Source organism: Protopterus annectens, chromosome 2.part1 (assembly GCF_019279795.1).
Source record: "Protopterus annectens isolate FY-2018-M chromosome 2.part1, PAN1.0, whole genome shotgun sequence".
In the NCBI taxonomy this organism is placed as follows: domain Eukaryota; kingdom Metazoa; phylum Chordata; order Ceratodontiformes; family Protopteridae; genus Protopterus; species Protopterus annectens.
In genome coordinates this window covers 1849514864-1849529837 of record NC_056729.1, presented here as the reverse complement: position 1 = coordinate 1849529837, position 14974 = coordinate 1849514864, and the positions used below count along the sequence as shown (strand labels likewise).

The following is a 14974-nucleotide window of genomic DNA, read 5'->3' as shown; positions in this document are numbered from 1 at the left end:
CAGATGTGCACACAGTTTGAACATTAAGCTATAGATATGTTGAAACAGTATTTAGTAAAGCAAATAAATCTGATTGCTCAATCAGAACCCATGAACTGCTAGTGATTAAATGGGAGTTATACAAATTAACTCGCACAACTATTTACCATACCAACCCACCAGGTCAGGGTCAAGCTCAAAATAAATAGGACATTATTCAGACATAAAAACAGCCATATTGCACATCCCTGAAAACAGTGTGGTTAGCTAAAACGGCATACAAGAGAGATATTGAAAACAAACTACAAGAGGTAAGGCAAATAATTTTGTGGTAATATGCTTGCGTGTGTATCTCCTGCAATAAACTTCTCATGTTGTTTTTCTCTGGCTTTGTTCTCCTCAACAGCTTTTGATCATGAGGAATATGTTTTTAATTTTGCTCATCCATTGTTTTTTCACTCTTTCATTTGCCAGAGGTAAGTAATTTAAATGATGCATTTATTAAAGCACCTATTCAGCACCATAATATGTTATTGTAGAAAACACTATGTACAAAAGATGTGCACTTTTATTTACTTTTTTATAGATTGATTTTACTTTATTTTATTGATTTATTTGTTTATTGTGTGTTTCTTTATTTATTCATGTTTTCATGTATTTTGATTACCAGTCATTCTGGAACTATATATTTTCTAGAAGTCTGAGGCAGAAAAGCTCCATATACAAAATTTTCCACGTACATTTCACAGTCAATGTGACAGATAGAAAAAACAGGCTTCATTAATGCAATCTTGTATGTAGGTTTTATAATTACTTCTTCTTTTGGCTTTTCCCAGTTAGGGGTTGCCACAGTGGATCACATGTCCACTCATGATTGGCAGAGGAGTTTTACGGTGTCGAGTTGCCAGCCTGGCACCCAAACTTTCACAGAAGGTACACACACACACAAACTCATGCCTAGGCCCAATTTAGAGTATCCAATCTACCTACAGCATGTCTTTGGGATGTGGGAGGAAACCCATGCAACCACAGGGAGGACATGCAGACTCCATACAGAAGGCACCCCAGCCGAGGATCAAACCAGAGAACCTCTTACTGTGAGGCAGCAATGCTAACCACTGCACCACCGCAGCTGCACCAGGTTTTGTAATTACTATGATGGACAAAAAATGTGCCATATCCTTATCTATTTAATGAGTATTTATATGAATAATTTGAAACATTGTTTTTTAGCGTGCAGACAGAAAAACAGCAGCACAATATAAAGATTAATGATGCAAATAGAGTGAGATGTGATTGATTAGTAAAACAGAAGTAATAACTTATAAAAACTAACTGAAATAATGGTAAGTGACAACTTACCGAAAGAGGAAATGAGGTGCGAGGTGCATATTAACGTAAAACAGCACAGGGCAGGACATTGGGCCTCCACTGAAAACAGGATGCATGCCCAGTCAGACCTTCCCCTTACCAAATGCCAAATAAAATAAAATAAACAAATAAAATCTGGTTCCCTACGTAGACTATACAAACAGTGAAAATTATCATAGCTTGTTGTCTGTTCCCATGATCTGTGTTTTCCCCAAAGTCCAGTTTACTGAATAAAGCAAATGCATAAGTGTATACTGTTTCTTAGTCTTTCTACATTTTTTAAACTGGGTAGATTCAGTGGACTGCTTTTAGTTTCTAAGCCACAATATAAAAGCAAAATAAATCCAACGACAAAGCCAGTAGATTTTTCCTTTTATTAAGACACACCAAAACCTCTCTAGCGCCTCGGCTTAACAGCCTTCCAGGAGATAATACAAACAGAGAAAAACATCTCTTATAAAGATGCATCAATTACATTGAAATTCATCCATAAAACAATTAACCAATTTTATAATAAAAACTTCCAATTACATTCCTGATTTAATCCACCAGGAGTTAAAGTGTTATATTTCAAAATAAAAACAGCTTCTTTAGACAGTAATCTATGTTTTAAACACATAGTGTTTATAGTTGAAACTTGTTCCAGAATACTGCCTTTTAAACCTTCACATGACCCTCCATGTATTTCATTAAAATGAGTGGCTACAGGGCTTTCTAATTTTTTGTTCTTAATGTCACGAATATGCTCTTGTGCCTCACCTTGAAAGACCTTTTACTTTCACCAATATAAAATAAATTACATGGGCATTTAAGAGCATAAATAATACCCACTGTATTACAAGTATACTCTGTTATTGGTCTATATTTTATACCATTAATTTTATCAAAATACTTCACTATAAATGGACAAACAGAACAATTTCCACATGCCCAAGTACCAACTCTACTAATTTCATGACTTATATTCTTACTTGGCAAAGAGAAACTAGCATGAACTAACATATCTTTTAGATTACGACCTCTTTTAAAAGAAATCAAAGGTGAATGCCATACATTGTTCAATTTATATCTTCCTTCTCTCAAAAATGACCAATAGTATTTTATAACTGCTATAATGTCATCTGAGAGCACATTATATGATGTAACAAAATGCATTTTATTACACTTTTGATTTGATTTTTGATGAAATAAACTACTATTATGTTGATTCTTATTTTTAATATCCATTTCTGTCCAACATAACTTTTCTAAGGCTTTCCTAATTACTTCTATCGTATGTCCCCTATTTATAAACATCCGACAAGAATTTAACATTTCTCTCTCTAAGATTTCAGGCTCATTACACAGCTTACTAACCCTTAGTAATTCCCCATATGGTAAAGAATTCATGATATGTGCCGGGTGGCAACTGCGTCCATCCAAGAAATGTCCACCATTATCAAATTTTCTATGTATCCTAGTATTAATTTTTCTTTGTTCCACATTTCCTTTTAATATTAAATTTAAAAAATAACTGAGTTTCCACTTTGTAAACCTTCAAATTTTAAACCTAATAAATTAGAGTTCAACAGGTTCACGAAAGTAATTATAGATTCCCTATCTTCTTTACATAAAAATTAAATCATCTATAAACCTAAAATAATGAGTCACATACTTCTTAAAAAAATCTAACCTATACAAAAAAGTGACTTCAAAGTAACCCATAACCAGATTAGCATACATGGGGGCAAATGGTGCCCCCATAGCTGTGCCTTGTATTTGTTGGTATATTACCTGGTTAAACTCAAAATAATTATTAATTAAACTAAAATAAATCAATTCTATAATATAATTTGACATAGGACTATTTCCCAAAAAGAATTCAAGAGCCTTCACACCTTTAGAATGTCTAATACTGGTATATAAACTATTGACATCCAGTACTATCCAAAAACATTCTTCATCCCATGCTACATGTTTAATTTTATCTAAAAAATCAAGAGTCTTTAATATAAGACTGTAAAACAATCACAAATTTAGAAAAATAATGATGTAGCATAATTCCAATATTATGTAAAAAATAATTAGTAGCTGCCACTAGAGGGCGACCTGGTGGATTTACTAAGTCTTTATGTACCTTAGGTAAACAATCAAATTAACCATAGTGCACTTTTCTGTATTAAATTTGACATCTAGATCTTTTTTGGACAAATATCAAAGTCTATGACCTTTCATTGTAATGTCCCTAAAATTTGTTATGGCTTGCTCATATTCCATAATACTAGATATTTTGTACACCTCCTTTACATTCAAATGATTCATACACATTTGTAAATATTGTGAAAAGTGCAACACCACTATTTTGTTACCCTTGTCTGAGGGTTTAATAACTAAATCTTTTCTTTTAGCAAACTTTGTAACGCCAACCGTTCTCTTTTACTTAGATTATATTTTACAGCACTTCTATTTCTTTTAAATTTCAAAAAAAAGATCATCCACTGAATGATGTACCATGGCTAAAAAGTGTGAAATTCCCTCATGTCTAAAAGATGGAATAAAAGTGCTTCTAACTGGTATTTTTGTAGTATCTATTAAACAATAAGCATTCATTTCGTCACCATCCAAACAAAACGATTCACGTGTAAAAACTTTCACCAGATTCCAAATCACTCTCATCACTTTCTGTTTGCATAAACACATTTTTTCAAAATAATTAGATAAATGGAACTTACATATCAATTGAAAAATTTCTATGTAAGTAACATGCTTCCTAGGAAGTGCTGTAGGTATAAATTTCAGGCCACAGCCTAGCACAAACATTTCATACTCAAACTGTGACCTGATAAGTTCAAAACAGAACTACATTCAATATTTTGCATAACATTTTCCAATGAAAATAGCACATTACAAACATTAATATTTAGTCCGTTTTTGGAGGTTATCATACCTCTGATATTGTCCATCCCTATAGTTGTCTGTACGCCCTCTTTTCCTCGCATAATGGTCTCTTTGGTTCCGAAAATTATTTCGTAAATAATCAGGATCCTGTGTCCTAGGTAGTGAAGGAAAGTTAGCTGTTTCTTCTTATGATTCACACATGCTGCTAAATGCCTCAGAAGAAACAAAAGAAACACTTTGTTTCAAATTAGTTCCGTTTTCACGTTACCGCCTCTGCTGTTTCCGCTGACCCAATTTCTTAAAGGCATAGCCGCTGTTATAGTCACGGATGTCTCTTTCCAACTTATTAATTTTCCTTTTATGATATAATTAGAAACTTCTTCTAGTTTCACATTATAGCTACCTAGTATTAAATTAAACTGTTCAGAATTGAATTGTGCAGTCAAATTATTGCAACAGGTTTCTATGTCTTTCTTTACTTTACGTTGCTTCACAGTGTCTCTTTCAATAAGAATGTGTAACCATTCCGTCACACATTTGTGAGCCGCCTGTGCCCACCTGACTTCAAATTGTTTATCAGTAACATCAGTATCATCAAAGGGGTTGTAGGTGTCTTCACAAAACGCAACCCTGTTGGTGTTATGTCTAAATCAATATACCACTGTAAACTCAGAATATTAAAGTGCAAAGAATTCTCTTTAAATAACATTTTTTCAAGAGAATCCAACGACCGTTGAATTTCCACTGAAACATTAGCCACATTGGGTTGACCTACACATTGAAAGGGGTTATGTGGTCTTCTATTACCCTCTTCTTTTAGAATTCGTTCCCAATTTTTAACAGTTTCATTACTTTTAGAACCAGACATACCTTCCGATTGCATTTCTCTCACTTCTCGCACTTCTCGCACATCTCTAGATGATCCCAGAAATTGTTCTATGGTTGTTTGTCCACCTTCAGTTCCTTCTTCCCGAAACATTCGGGGCAATTGTAGAAAGGAAGAGTCACTGGCCATGAAAGTATCTAAACCGCAATATAAAAGCAAAATAAATCCAACGACAAAGCCAGTAGATTTTTCCTTTTATTAAGACACACCAAAACCTCTCTAGCGCCTCGGCTTAACAGCCTTCCAGGAGATAATACAAACAGAGAAAAACATCTCTTATAAAGATGCATCAATTATAAAGATGCATCAATTACATTGAAATTCATCAATAAACCAGTTAACCAATTTTATAATAAAAACTTCCAATTACATTCCTGATTTAATCCACCAGGAGTTAAAGTGTTATATTCCAAAATAAAAACTGCTTCTTTAGACAGTAATCTATTTTTTAAACACATAGTATTTATAGCTGAAACTTGTTCCAGAATACTGCCTTTTAAACCTTCACATGACCCTCCATGTATTTCATTAAAATGAGTGGCTACAGGGCTTTCTAATTTTTTGTTCTTAATGTCACGAATATGCTCTTGTAGCCTCACCTAGAATGCTATTAGTTTACCTGAATAAATCTTCTAGGCTGTTTTCATGAGGAACCTACGAGCCACCGTTTGGTTACTGACTTAGTATGGATCACACAATATACAAATATACAAATGGAGACTGAGGAAATGGAACCCAGGGCTAGTGGGTGAACTTCAGTTTCAGCTCACAGTTGAAAAGTCACTTTCTCTAAACTAACAGCTTATTCTGACATCATATCTATACTACAACAACTTTTGTATGTTAATTTTGTTTGTTTTCACAAACATCAAGGAATCTAGCTATCATCTGGGTGCAAATATATAAATATGACAAGTGACTACGACATATACCACAGATCTAGATATTTGTTAACTATAAATAGGCTGTGCTCCCATGTTACAATTAAAAAAAGGTTTCACCTAGTGGTTTCACCCAGTTAATAATTAAGAAAAAATAATAAAGTAATAAAAACATGAAATAGATGGGAATCAAATGACACAGGCTCCAATTTCAGATCTTTATACATCATATAAGGACTCAAAACCACCAGGCTTGATGAAAAAAAAAAAAATTCTGAAGGTCAGGCCAGGACCAAATAAGACTCTGTTTCACACATAAATAATTTTAACTAAATACTAAAAGTGGATAACTCAGGGAGTGAGCAAACAAGATGCCTCTACTGAGGAAGGCAATGGTCTTGTTGTGGACCCTTGTCATAAGATGGAATGTTTGGGTATGCAATACATATTTATAAAAGGATAAACCTCCAAATAATATTTTTATTTATTTTATCTTATCCTTTGTTGACTAAGTTAGCCCCATTAGGGCCATGGCTTCTATTCAGGTGAGACAAAAGGTGTTACTAATACTGACTAGGGGAAATTTGGCTTGGGCTCCTGGGAATTTCTTCTGCTTTTTTCATTAACTGCCATGGGATCTTTTACATCCATTTGAACTATCATAATCTAGGCATCTGAGACCTCAGTTTAATATTTTATCTGAAAGATGGCACACTCAGCAGTGCTGCAGTCTCCCCCTTATATTATACTAGTGTCTCAGAAAATTAGTACAAGCACCTTAGGGGGAATAGAACCCATCGTCTTGTGATCTTCCAGCATCAAAGGTGAATGTACTAGCAGCTGAGCTACCCACAATGCAAAAAGCCACTCTATATTGTCCATGTTAATTTGTGGCATCGAAAGCTCTCGATCTATTGTGTCATACAGAACACCTGCAGTAATTCATTCAGAACCAAAACGTTATGTACTGTCCTGCTCCATTAAGTAGAGGTCAGGACCTCTTGGGGTCCTCACATTCCGGTTAGAATCATTAATGTAGGATAGAGAAATGTAACCACTTAATCTAAGTCAGCAAATGAAGAACCTTATATAGATGTGCATCAAGGTACAGAGTAAAAGTAAAGAATATTAATTGGTTACTCTTTTTCTACCTTACTGAACTCAATTATGAAGATGAAATTCGATAAGCTGTATATCTAATAGCACAACAACATATTCTCAAATCATCCACAATACACTATAGCCTGAAATGTACTCCAAGGCTGTCTTATTAAGTCCAACAGTATGTGTTAAAACTTTTTTTGCAGAAATTTACTGGCCCATTGTATTTAAAGAGCTAAAAGGTTAGTGTCACGATGATAAAAATGAGGCACAATTTTGCAGAAGATTAAGATGTGGCTCTGTCCCTGTGAAGTGGATGACAGCAGCAGTCATCCTCTGCATAAAGGGAGGCCATCAACAGACCTGGGAAATTACTGACCCATAAGTTTGATCAGTCTTATATGCAAGGTCATGGAAAGAATAATCGTCGATCTGATAAATAATGACATAGGAAACTTCCAACACTGGACTCAACTCAGTTCAGCTATGTCAAGGGCAGGTTATGCCTACAAAATCTGGTGGATTTTTTGAGAAAGTAACTATGGCCAAGGATGAGAGGAAAACAATACATACTGCTTACCTCAATATGGCCAAGGCATTTAGTACAATTCTCCACTCCGATATTATAGATAAACTCGCAAAGCTTGTGATAAATCTTTACAATACCAAATTTATTGCCAGACAGGGAAAATGTTGTTAGAGTAGGTGAATCCAGATCCAACAAGAGGCCAGTTACTATTCATGTACCACAGAGCTAAGTGCTGAGACCACTGCTGTTTGGAATATACTTCTTTGAAGTCAAGACAGAAGTAAAAGGCCTTTGGCTGCCTATGTTTGCTATTGACTGCAAGTCGGGGGCAATCACTGAATACCCTAGTGATGTAGATATCCTTCAGAAGGTTCTGACTCAAAGAAATGATTGGTGCTAGAACCATGTCATAAAACTAAAGGTAAAAAAATATATAATCATATCCTTTGGGAAATTAAATACCCATGCAAATTAAAATATTAATAGCACACCCCTAAGTGTGGACCCAGAGGTGAGAGATCTAGCTACACAGATAGATAGTAGCTTGAACTTTGACTGCCACTTGTCCACAGTGGTGAGGAAGCCCATCTATGTGACATAGCTTATAAGTAAAGGCATGGCATCCAGATCCAAGGAAGTTATAGTCCCATTGTACTCAGCCCTCATCAGACCAATAAAGGAGTAGAATGTACCTTTTGGCATTTACTTCACCAGGCACTTGCAACAGTTGGAGCAGTCTCACAGGCGCCTTACAAAAAATACAAAGTATAAACAGCATGTCCTATGTGAATAGACTAAAAGTCCTGCATCTTTACTCTGTCTCTTACCAACTATTAAGGGGTGATCTATGCCTAACCTACAAATCAGTCACAAATCCAGACTTGATAGAACTGTTACACATTCACAAGACAAAAATCATGAGGGTCACCCGATCTGTGGATGTAAACCACATCAGTGATATGAACAAAACATGCTGGAGAGACAGATATGTGTGTGTTAGAGACTAGCCCTTCTCAAGAACAGGCTTCCTATTCACAGAAGGTAAAACCCTTCCCTGCCCCTCTTCAAATGCAGTTTGGATCTATGAATGTCAAATTGTTAGTTCTCTCCTGGGGTGCTGCCCATGCCCCGCCCATGCCCCTTATGGACAGGGGCAGTCTGTAAAATACTCAGAGTCATGAACACAAATCCAAGCCATCCTCTAGCCCTTTAAGGATTGAAAATCAGGTAAAATTTGGGTAATGGCTAGGCTTGTAAGGGTTTTAAGCCTTATGCCTAGTAATCTCCTATGAAGCTATAAGCCTACGGAGTAGTCAGCCCATTTGTGCAGAGGTTGCTGATTGTTACTCTAGTAACCGGGGTTTAATGATGGGCCAGGCAGCTAGAGGGATGGTTGGGGAAGAAGGAAGGTGAGCGGATAATTAAGAGCCTACAATGACTCTTCTTCCTAAATGAATAAATGGAGATGTAAACACTCTGCTATTTGATCCCAGCATAGACTGGATACATCATTAATGGACATGATGCAATAGTGGAGACAAATGGTTCAAAGTGCTGCTGTAATGTATAGGCTGCCTATGGATGTACAACTAGCCCTGTTTATATTTGACTTTCCAGCAACCTACCAGTATCTTCCCTTCATCATGGCATCATTGTTACCATGAGGTTAAAGGTCAGTTTCCTGTGTTTTCCCCTATTAACCTGGTGAACTTGGGCATCCTGAGGCAATGTAGCAACTGCCTCATGTACACTGACAGCCCTCTCCTCTTACCCCCCCAACACTTAGACTTGTAAGAGATGCACTTATATATCCAAACTGGAAGCCACGCACTCTCCAGCCAAGACCGGAATAGCTGGTCAAGAGGAGAAGGTCAACACTTGCACCACACCACATGGAACACATAGCCCTCCAGAACACACACCAGCATTGCCTTCATATAAAAACACAAACCACACACCCACCTTTGTGGAGGCTCTCAATAAAAATCTAACTAAACAGCAGAGACCATCAAGGCAGAAATGCACTCAACCACCACAACACACCACTAATCATGACTCTCTTAAACAGTGTGCTGCTCATACAAAGCCCCAGAAGCAAAACAGCATGCCCAACACACTAGTCATAGGTGACTCGATAGTGAGGCACACTAATGTCCCATTCACTAGGTTGAATAAGGAGAAAGTAACTTGCATTTATCAGGCTGTGGATGGTAATTCATTACTGAAACTAAACAGAAATTCCTTAAGATTCCAGGAGCAGGATAAGTTATTTCTTACACTTATTTCATTAAATTGCACTTCTGTAGCACTTATAATTGTGCTATACAGTTAATCTGCTACATTTTGGACTGTTATAAAGCTTTTTTTACTGTTTCACTGCATTTATGTACTGTTTTATTCTGTTTTACCTGTATTCATTGCTAGATACTGGTTCATTACTCTAATTGCATGTTTACTGAATTACTTAACTGTAAACTGCATTTTCATACTGAGAGTTGTATTTTCTGTTTGTGAGTGCTCTGTCTGTGCTTTTCTGTGCATTTTTGATTTTTTGAGGTTTCTGTGTTCTAGTCTAGACTGTTTGCAGTTAAAAGCATTCTCTACAGTCTGCTTGCTCCTTGATCTGTTTAAAACTTTAATTTAGTGGCTACAGCTAGTAGCTGTAATAGTTTCCCACACCCCCTCCCTTTTGTTGTGGTTTTCTTATATTTGGTGGCTTTGCAGTTGCCCGCCCGTACTGTATATTTGATCTGTGACACTCCTTCCAGTCTAGTGTCATTAGTTCATTCAATCTAATAGAGAACATTTGTGAAGGCCAACCCACTCAGATTTTTAACCTTGAATTAACTTATGTTCTAGCTTTCTCCATTTCCACTTTACTGAAAAAAAATTCTAATCTTGTTTCCCCCCCTTTCCTGTAACAAGTCTAGTCCAGATACAGATTTGCTGTATCCAGGACTGTTTGTAAGCTCCTGAACCCACGCCCCCGCTTAACTAGGGTCAAACTATTCCTGGCGCCATAAATTCTGCTCTTCAAATTTTCCCTTGCAACTAGCCAGCTTTTTTTTAGTTTTAGTGCTCAAATCTGTTTCTTTGAGCTCAGCACTTGTTCAGAACTCATTGTAAGCACTAAATAAGCTAGAAATTACTACAGCACTCAACTTTCCTCACTTGTCTAAACTTGGAAAACAGTTTTTAGTACTTAATAAATAAGTACCTATCCAGGCAGGTCTAAAGGTCAGCTCCCATGTTTTCTCCTGTCTATCTGATGAATCTGGGCATCTTGGGACAATGCAACAATTGCCTCATGTATAACGACAACCCGCTCCTCCTACTAACCAACACTACAACCTGTAAGAGATGCACTTATATAGCCAAACTGGAAGCAAAGCTCTCTTCACTGAAGGCTGAACTAGGCTGTCAAGAGGAGAAGGTAAACACTTGCACCGCACCGCACTCATCACATAATCCCTCAAAACCTGCCCCACCAAAACACACACATAGAAGCACAAAACACACACCTATATTCGTGGAGGCTCTCAATAAAAACCTGCCCAAACAACCAAGACCTCCAAAGCATAAATGCAAGCAACCTCCACCCCCCAACGCAACCCAAATGACATAGCCCACAAACTCAGTGTGCCACTCAACTACAGCCCATAAGGCATAACGTACCCAACACTCTAGTTATAGGTGACTCCATAGTCAGGCACATTGATGTTCCACTCACCAGGCTAAACAAGGAGAAAGGTACTGTCAGCTGCCTGTTGGGTGCCAGGATCTGCCACATAATGCATGCACTCAGGTCACTCCACAAGTACAAATATGACTCTGTCATTGTCCATGTTGGTGTGAATGACCTGAGATGTACCTCCCTGGACTACATGAAAAGAGACATGGAAGAGCTCTCCGATCTTGTAGCCCAGGCAGGTATGACCCTAGCCCTGAGTAGCATCCTGCCATCACCCAGCATGATACCACAGTACAAGGACAAAATGATTGACTCCAACAATTGGCTAAGCTTCTGGTGTCATTCTAAGGGAATCCAGTATCTGGCTGTCTGGGATGACATGATCGACAGACCACGATGCTTTGCCAGAGATGGCCTGCACCTGTCGCCCTTGGGATTTCGGATACTGGCAAAGGCTCTTGCCACCCCTATAGTGCCTTTTTTAGGCAAGATTCAAATGACAAATTCACCACCATAACAGGTACAAGCAAGCAAAATCTGAGGGTAATGCTACTCAATGCTAGAAGTCTAAACCTCAAAATGCACTCACTCGAGGCACTCCTTAAAATGGAGAACATCAACATCTGTGCAGTGACTGAGACCTGGTTCAAAGCTCCAGAGAGCTATAATTCATACCACACCTTTCGGCCGCCTAACTTGGACTGAAACACTAAAGGCAGAGGCGTGTCCATATTCATTAAGGATATCCACAGCTCCAAGCTAGTTGCTCAGCATAATGCATCCAAGATTTTGCAAGTTCAACTAACTCTGGGCAAGACCACAATCCAGATTGTAGCTTGCTACAGACCCCATACCATGCCCCAGGATTCCCATTCCTGTTTTATTGATACACTGGAAAATATTAGGGTACAACCCCACAACCTAATAATGGGGGATTTCAACTACCTCACCATTAACTCGGAAAACTACTCATGTACCAACACTTTTGCTCAATGTTTTCTGGAATTCATAAATTCATACGCCTTGGATCAACTTATCCACACCCGCACTAGGGGCAGCAATATGCTAGACCTGGTCATCACCAACATGGGCGACCGGTGTTACACACCAGAGGTCAATTCCTCGTTGGTCAGATCTGACCACAAGCTAATCAACCTAGACATCCACATTCCGCCCCACCCCCCATTAGGGAAACAACCGTAAAAAATTTCTCCACAGCCAACTTCACGCTTCTTACAACAGAAGTGGAAAACTTCATGACACCCATGCAGATGGACAATACAGGTACGACTGCTGAATTCTACACAAATGCACTTTATAAGCACTTACACGAGTGTATGGATCATGCTATCCCTAACAGAACCAAGATGCTATCCTCCAAAAAAAGGAAGCCAATCTGGTGGTCTTCTGCCATAAACAAACTCTACAACAGAAGAAAGAAACTGTTGCAAAAAAAGAGTAAAATTCCATGATTGGAGGAAGAAGCTGAGATCCCTTATAAAATCCTCCAAAGCTACTTATGAAAACAAAATTGCAACTGATTCTAAAGACAGCCACAAAGAATTCTATAACTATGTTAAGAATCTCAATGGCAACACTGAGATCTGCTCTGAGTTACAGCACAACGGCACTAAATAAATATGTAGAACCAACTGATATTGCCAACATCTTGGCAGATAGTTTCAGTGCTAACTTTACCCCCCTCTGCTAGAGTCATCCCACTCCACAAAGGCAGAGTGACTACAGACCCTGGGAACTATCACCCCATTAGCCTGATGAGTCTGATATGCAATGCTATGGAACACATCATCATGGACCTAATAAACAAGGATATAGGGAATCTACAAACTCTGGTTCCTACACAGTTTGGTTTTGTGAAGGGTAGATCATGCCTGCTCAACTAGGTTGACTTCTTTGAGTCAGTCACCAGAGCTGTGGATGAAGGCAAGGTGGTTCATACAGCCTACCTTGATCTGGCCAAGGCCTTTGATACCATTCCCCACTCAGGAGTCATAGAAAAACTTACTAAGTTAGGCATTAACCCCTATATCACTAGGTGGGTTGCAAAGTGGCTCACAGATAGAACCCACAGTGTGAAAGTAGGTGGCTCCAAGTCAGACTGCTGACTAGTCATGGGTGGAGTCCCACAGGGTTCGGTCCTGGGTCCTGTCCTGTTTGGTATCTACTTCTCTGAAGTCCAGGCCAACACGAAGGGACTCTGGCTGACAACGTTCACAGATGATTGCAAGTTGGGAGCTATTATTAACTCCCCAAGTGATGCTGACATCCTACAGAAAGGCCTCAATGAGGCCAATAACTGGTGTCAGAACCATGGCCTTAAGCTCAATGCCAAAAAATGTGTCTTCATCCCCTTTGGGAAAAACCCAGTTCCCTTGAATTACCACATTGATGGTAGTCCAATGAATACAGAAGGAACACAGGTTGACAGCAACCTCTCTTTAGACCACCACACTGCCACTGTGGTCAGAAAGTCCTTCTATGTGGCACATCTCATTACTAAGGGTTTTGCATCCAGGAAGAAAGAGGTCATTGCCTCCCTCTACTCTTCCCTTTAGGCCAGTCATCGACTGCAATGCCCCATTTGGCGTGTACCTCAGTAGACACTTGCAACAACTGGAGAGGCAGCAAAAGTACCTCACAAATAGGATCCTAGGCCTTAAACACTTGTCCTATATGGACAGACTCAAAAAAACTCCAACTATTCTTTGTCTCATATCACCTACTTAGAGGCAATCTCTGCTTGACTTACAAAGCCATGTCTGACCGAGCTCTGTTAGAAATGCTACATCTAAAGAATCTACAATTCCTCTGCACCACATGCTCCAGAGATCTCAACCTCATTACTACAATCAACAGAACATGCTGGAGGGACAGATTCATAACCCAGAGACTGCCCATGCTATGGAATAGACTTCCCATACATATCCAGCAGAGCACCTCACTGGCCCTCTTCAAGAGAAATCTTGATGAGTGGATGGGAAATAAAAAATTCATCCCAGGGATCACTCCAGTGGCTCTACTCGACAGAGGCACTAGGAACTAAGGTTGGGTGGCATGACACCAGGGTAATCCTGTGGGCTAGGCTTGGAAAGGCTCCAGGGCCATTAGCCTAGTACACACCTATGAACCTATGAACCTATGAGACAGCTCAGAACACATAACAGTGGTTAACAAAACTGCATTCCCTGGATGTGGAAAAGCCCCAAAGGGTAGATTGAAGGAAGACCCTGATAAGGGTGGCAGTAAAGAGGGATTAAGAGGTCTGGAGGACTGCAGTGGTTGGCAATGAACAGGGCATATGATGCAATGAGGTCTATCAAGGAGTACACTGTAAAATATTTTTTCATGCAGTATCCCCTGTGTTCTTACACTGGAAGTGCCACCCTCACAGAAGAATGCTGATACTATGAAGTGGAAGACAACAGGAGAAAGCCAACACACTGCAGCCCTAATTCTCTTTTGAGCACGTTTTATTACAGTGATGTGTGTGCATGTGTGTTTGTGTGTGTGTGTGTGTGTGTGTATTTGTCTGCATGTATGAGTGTGTGTGTGTGTGTGTGTGTGTGTGTGTGTGTGTGTGTGTGTGTGTGTGTGTGTGTGTGTGTGTGTGTGTGTGTGTGTGTGTGTGTGTGTGTGTG

General features: G+C 38.8%; 1 protein-coding gene across 1 annotated transcript in view; it reads left to right on the top strand.

Annotated features, from left to right (window-relative positions):
• The first annotated feature begins 315 nt into the window (after window positions 1–315).
• Window positions 316–14974, top strand: part of LOC122795048 (pentraxin fusion protein-like) — a 270337-nt gene continuing 255678 nt past the window's right edge. Inside the window, exon 1 of the mRNA XM_044063625.1 lies at window positions 316–455. Coding sequence (XP_043919560.1) covers window positions 316–455 — 140 coding nt within the window. The remainder of the gene's footprint in view (window positions 456–14974) is intronic.